Source organism: Platichthys flesus, chromosome 11, assembly GCF_949316205.1.
Source record: "Platichthys flesus chromosome 11, fPlaFle2.1, whole genome shotgun sequence".
Lineage (NCBI taxonomy): Eukaryota > Metazoa > Chordata > Actinopteri > Pleuronectiformes > Pleuronectidae > Platichthys > Platichthys flesus.
Window position 1 is genome coordinate 16,038,763 of NC_084955.1, and position 6,215 is coordinate 16,044,977.

At 39.4% G+C, this 6,215-nt stretch overlaps 1 protein-coding gene across 3 annotated transcripts; it reads left to right on the forward strand.

The window, feature by feature from the left end:
* Positions 1–550: 550 nt before the first annotated feature.
* On the forward strand, positions 551–4,541 carry them4 (thioesterase superfamily member 4). Of its 3 annotated transcripts, none has more exons than XM_062399231.1 (7): positions 551–617; positions 748–1,050; positions 1,684–1,873; positions 1,988–2,150; positions 2,466–2,576; positions 2,993–3,117; positions 3,234–4,541. In XM_062399231.1, the coding sequence occupies exons 2-7, from the start codon at positions 934–936 to the stop codon at positions 3,278–3,280; spliced, it is 753 nt and encodes a 250-aa protein (XP_062255215.1). In that variant the 5' UTR covers positions 551–617; positions 748–933; the 3' UTR covers positions 3,281–4,541. The 3 variants fall into 3 exon arrangements, with proteins under 3 accessions (XP_062255215.1, XP_062255214.1, XP_062255216.1); XM_062399230.1 differs by having other exon boundaries at positions 563–617; positions 908–1,050; XM_062399232.1 differs by having other exon boundaries at positions 617–714; positions 908–1,050.
* The last annotated feature ends 1,674 nt before the right edge of the window (positions 4,542–6,215 follow it).

Genomic DNA, 6,215 nt, shown 5'->3' on the forward strand with positions numbered 1-6,215 from the left:
AGGCGCTTTGCAGGTTTGCTCCTCATATCTCCTGCACAGGTCCGTGCTCTGTGCATGTGCAATCAGTTTGTGCTCCTGAACGCAGCAGTTAGCGAGACAAGCACGGCACTTGCATTGGATGTCCACGGTTACAGACCAGACTGAAACAACCCTGTTCAGCTATCATGAAAACTCCAAAGGTTGTTTATTTTGTCCATTTTGGGCTGCTTAAAACAAGATCAGGTCGCTTCTAATGTAGAAAAACAAGCAATTGGTACAATTTAGGGGAAAAACACAAGTGAACACACCACTAGAAGTATTTTATATTGAATATCTGCCAAGAGATCCCTGTCAACTCAATCTTACACACTGAACCTTTAAAGGAATTTTCCATCAAACAGTCCTTTAATCCGATCTCAACAATAGTGCCACTCTGACTTTTTTACTGCAGCTCTGTCTTATTTCATTGCCACTGTTGTTATGAATTGATCGGTCAGCATTTAAATAAAGTTTTAAAAAGAAAAAAACGCTTGCGCTCAACGGGGAACAGCCAATCACAGCGCAAGGTGGCTAGCACGTGACCCAGATGACGCAGGATCAGGAAGTGGACAGACGCGGCTCCTGATGACACATGAAAGGTGACATGTTACATGAACTCGAACTTAACCTGTTAATGTCGCCACGAACGATCCTCCACGTCATCACAACGCGTAGCAGTGGCGTCCTGATTAGAGGGTGACGTCACACTCTTATTATTTATTTTCTTAGGTAATGTGGATGAACACGATGGGACTCGAACTCATCCACGTACAGCTCACAAAGTGACACGGCTCCCGGTGTCCGCGGGGTTTCAGTGCGAACCTCACATGTACGCACACTGTCAGTTCTGAGCTCTGACAGTCGGTGTCTTCTACCACTTCTACCTCAGCCGCCATCACCCGACACAGAGCAGATATGACGAGGAGCCTCGGTGGGTTGTTGTTCAGAGGCGTCCACAGCCTCGCCACTGTCCCGGCCGTGAGGACTCAGCTCGGTCACCTTGCTTCCGGCGGCCCGATCAGGACCGTGATGGTAGGTAGAGTCCGCTGCTCTGATGAAAGAGAACGTGTGTGTGTCTGTGTTTGTGTGTATCAGCCAGGTGTAATATGCTTAATTCACAGCACACGGTCAATTATAAAAATGACAAAACTATGAAATAATCTCATTTTCTAGAAAAGCAGGGCTGCAAGCAACAAAACCTAATTAAGCAGCATTTGAATGTGTAAATCTAAATTTTACATCATGTCATTTATTAGTCTGTTGAGTTTCTTTTGACCCTGTATATCTTGTTAAATGGAACCATGGGTTGGCTCCATATATATACATTTTTTAGTTTTAATATAAGTTGAGAGTCTAGAGATGATCCAAGAACAGTAGAATCCAGGGGAACTGGACCTGGTTGAAGACGTTTCTCTTCTTATCCAAGAAGACTCATGGTTGAAAATGGATAAACATATTTCAGGACTAAGGCAAATATGATCAGGGGATAAAATAATACAATACTAAATCATTAAAATTCAATATTGATTTACTATGTTATGATCTACATTCTACTATTGTCACATGTCACGACCGTATAAGTCCCTGCCGTCTTTTCGCGGCCACATTTACATTATTAAGATGAACATCAATAACGGATTCTTTGTGTATTTTACTGTTTGGTAGACGCTGCCGTCATTTCTTTCCCCCAAGCCCCGGGACTTCAGCCTGCCCAACTCCTCTTGGAGCTCAGAAATGTTGCGGTTGCACGAGCATTACAACAGCCAGTGCGGGGGGGAGATGGAGGAAGGAGAGGAAGACCGGGGGCTTTGGCTGAGACTGCCAAGCTACAATCGCTCCCTCAAGTATGCTACAGGTAGAGCTGCACACTGGTGTCTATCATACCCTGCAATACCTGTTTTTATAACGTGTTTTTCCTGAGCTGCTCTGTTAGATATGGACTCCCTTGTGCGTGTTCTTCTTCCATTAGGTGGAGTTTACCTCAGTAAGATGGTCCAGGCAAATGCTCGTCTTTTCACCCGTAACAGCCGAGAGCAGGGGGCAGGATTTGAATACGTTGTGTTTGTTAACAAAAAGGAGAACAGGTGCGTGTGCATTTTCCAGGCTGGACACCTTCTGGAGGGACCACCAGGGTAAGAAAACAGTCAAAACAGATAGCAGTGTTGTGTGTGTATAGTTGTGTATGTGCACTTGGTGTTGTCATATTTACATTCCACTTCTACTTAACCAAATTCTGAAAAAAACACCGTAATATTATCTTGAATACATTTTCATATGTTGCACCTCTTATACCGTCATCTTCCTAATGAAGGCAAGATCCAAAAAGTGAATCAATACATTTAAGAAAAGACTATTCTTATTTAAGGGATCAAGTTTAAATCTTCAAACTTAACAAAACCCCACTTTTAAAACTTTGGACTTGGTATGTATTGTGTGTGTGTTTCCAGTTGTGTCCACGGGGGGGCGATAGCCACTATGATTGATACCGTGACAGGGACTCATGCCAGTGTAGTGTCCAGACCTGTCATGACCGCCAACCTCAACATCAACTACCGCAGGTACAAGAATGAACAACTTTAACATGTTTTCTGTGTGTCAGGGTCTGTATAGTCTCATATGTTAACATGAGTAGGGTTTATAGGAATATGACCAGCGTTGCTTAGGTGGTGCAGAGTCCCTGCATTAGACTGCATGTGCTCAGGCAGAACAATATTATCAAGAGTTAACTGGAGTTTGGTCAGTTTGCATTCACACTGAATTCACAAAGATTCAGTTTAGTTATGTTTGAAGCTGTAACAAAAGCTATCGGTTGTTAGACGTTTGCTTTAAGCCTCTCCTTAACTCAGATGTTAAAATACTGGTATAAATGATAATAGTATATGCATCAGAATGTGAAAAGTACAAACTCTCATTTCCATATTAGTCGATATATGCTCTGACATTTGTCCCTAACAAACATTTGTCTTGTGTCCAGTCCCATCCCACTTGGAAACACAGTGTTGATTGAATCCCATCTGGATTCAAGGGAAGGCAGGAAAATGTTTATTTCTTGTAAAGTCACCAGCACTGACGGCTCAAAACTGCACACAGAAGCAACAGGTACAATTATATACGCGCACCTTTTTCTGAAATATAATAATATATAAAAGATATCTGCTCACTGACCTGCTGTAACATCATTGTTTTTCTTGTGACCTTTCGTGCTTCTTGTGTAGCACTGTTCCTGTCAGTCAATTTCAGTCATCTATTGACGGGAGGATGACACGGAGCAGCAACACCTTCCCAAACCTCAACAGCAGTGTGAGAGAGAGACAGGATGTGTGAGTGTATTACTGATTTGCACTGTTATTGCCTTTGCCAGATGATTTTATATATAACTTATTTTTGAAGATTTACTAATCATTTGTATTGGTTTTTATTTGTCTTACACACTAGTATGTACCCTACTTGACCTCCACTGCTTAGTGTTGTTTTCATATCATATACCTCATATATATCATCCATATTTGAAATGTGTTGATTCAATTAAATGTTATGTATTATTGCATCTTGAGGTGACAATAGATTAAAAAATGTACTGTACCCAAAGCTTTTGTTTATTCTAATAAATCCTTACTTTAGGGTTTTATATAAATCAGGTTTTTATTTGTTTGTCAAAAAAGGGGAATTGCAGGTACTACAAATTGAATTGTATCCTCCTGAGATTTAGTTTTTAAAAAACTGGGATTGCTCTCTGTCATATGGAAATCTTAACATGAGTATGATTAAAAACTTACAAAGAAACATTTGATAACACTAATTGTCCAGTTTTAATTGAATAAAAAAAATATTCAGTCAATGACTCTGAATGGTGTAGAGGAAAGTGGTAAACTGCACAAGTAAAACAAGTTCAGGTCACCAAACAGTGAAAAGTCAGGCCAATTTCATGCATTACAAAATCTGTGACCTTGTAGCAACATATTTTTGAAACAATTTTCGGAGTAACTTTTTACATCAAGTTTCATTTCTATTTTTACAAGAATGTTATAAGGTTTTTTTTTGCTTCAACTTCCCACTGAGATTTTGGTTACATCTGTTAAATTTCAAAAAAAGTACATTTCATTTTCATGAAATGTCCTTTTTTCATGTAACATAAAACTAGGTACTAGATCATGTTTTTCATCAGATCGTTTGGTTCACACAGTCTGACACAGAAATGACTGAAGTGTTCCATAATAAGTAACACTGTCCACATCACAGAGATCTGTGTTGCGCTGGCAGCTACTGTAGACCACAGTGTTAAAAAAGTGCGCCTGTCACAGACACCTGGAAACATACAGAGCTCCAACTTCTTTATACCACTCTGACTTTCTTTTACACATGACTATGACAGATCTGAATGTGACTGTAATGTTGATTTCTCTATCATTTTTCTGTTTGCATTGTGCTTAACGTGTTGTCAGAAGGAATAAATAAACTTCACAAATTTATACAACTGGCTACACAGCAATTCAACAAACAATAAAATGATATAAAATAGAAAATATGTGAGTTTAAGACATTGATTTATCTCAGGCAACAAATTTAACAAAATGTTTTATTAATGAATCAGAGTAAGCCCCTTTTACACCCTGTCAGAAGACTGAGCTGCTTAAACATTGACATATCATAAATGTTAATTAACACGGAAATATTTTTGGGATTTACGACATGAAAAATAATTTAAATGTAGTAGTTGTCTTATAAATGTGTCCTTTAATGTTTACATTTTTTGATGAAATCCACTCTTTGACTAATAGATCTTCTATCGCTCTCTGGCATTTCTGAACATAGGTTTTTGTTTTTGCTTTTTGTAAGGTAAAAATGATAAGTAGTAGTTATAGGAATAAGTGATATAATTTATAATAGTAAGTAGAGAGTTTGTTTGTTCTCCTCAGTGAGTTTTTGTGTGTAAATATTGTTCCTACAAACCGGGCATGCGTTTAACTGAATTTACCTTCACTTCTCACACAGTCTGGTCTGATATGTGGTTTTTTGAGCGAATGGGCTCATCACAGTAGAGGCCTGGTGGTCTTCTGAGGGCCCCTCACACTTTAACCTCAGAGGACTGCAGATGGAAATGCTCCCTTGGTTTTTAACAACATGCATGAGTTTGCCCCTTGGTGTTTGTGCGTGTGCGTGCGTGTGTGTGTGTTCGGTGACTAATGCAAGTGAACACCAGCAGTTATTTCAGAAGGGTCATGTGATCAAGTTGGGTTTGAGGAAGGGGGGGGGGGCAGGCAGAGTATGGGCAGTTGTTAACTTTCAGTTAGAACCACATTTAAAAACCTCTGGGCTGCTCACTCAGAACAGTTTTTACTGTAGATAATAGACGATAAAGTGCAACTTGGAGAGCTTGATAACCAAATGTGATTTGTTCTCAATAATCAAACAATCGTGATAAAAGTGAAACTGTGGAATGTGAGTCTGCCGGTGATTTGACGGTGAACAGTAACCTTTTACATTTTGATTGCAAAAATTGTTACCTTGAAAGTCTCAATCTAAAATAGGTTTGGTTCATTGTGCTGACAGTTATTGATTACTCATATGCCAGGAAATACATTTTTGTATCTTATATAGATAGTTAGATATATGTACTTTATTGTGGAATGATTGTGTTACAGCAGCATGTCAAAGGCATTGCACATAGAGTAAAGAACAAAAGACTAAATACAAAAAAGACCTGTGCAAAATTGCAGCAATCGTTTGAAAAGTAAAGTTAGGAACATGACTAAAATAAATAAATATCTTGTACACAGCGTCTGTGTTTGTTTTCCACTTCAGTCCGTTGTTGATGTGGACGCCCAGGTACTGGTAATCCTCCACTGTGCCAACATCCTCTCCCAGAATACGCAGTGGCTTTGAGACCGTCCTCCTCCTCCCGAAGCCGATCACCATCTCTCTGGTCAGGGCCACATTCAGAAGCAGAGGATTTCTACCTGTACTCGACCTCCCTCCCATCACTTATACACCCAACCACTGCTGAGTCATCAGAGAACCCGGAGTCAATAGGCATATTAATAGTAATATTGCATTTAGAGTTTTTTTATTGTGTTCCAAATAATTAACTAAAGAAATCACTAAAGTATACGTTCGATTTAGTGGATGGGCCCCTAGGATGCCTATCACTTATCAATACTATAGAGATGCTTGTCCTGGGACATTACAGTCATTGAAAG

Excerpts from the sequence above, each read along its gene's own strand:
- them4 (XM_062399230.1), top strand. Across the intron at positions 1,874-1,987 it reads CTCCCTCAAGTATGCTACAG|GTGGAGTTTACCTCAGTAAG; the intron begins GTAGAGCTGCAC and ends TTCTTCCATTAG. Across the intron at positions 3,118-3,233 it reads ACTGCACACAGAAGCAACAG|CACTGTTCCTGTCAGTCAAT; the intron begins GTACAATTATAT and ends CTTCTTGTGTAG.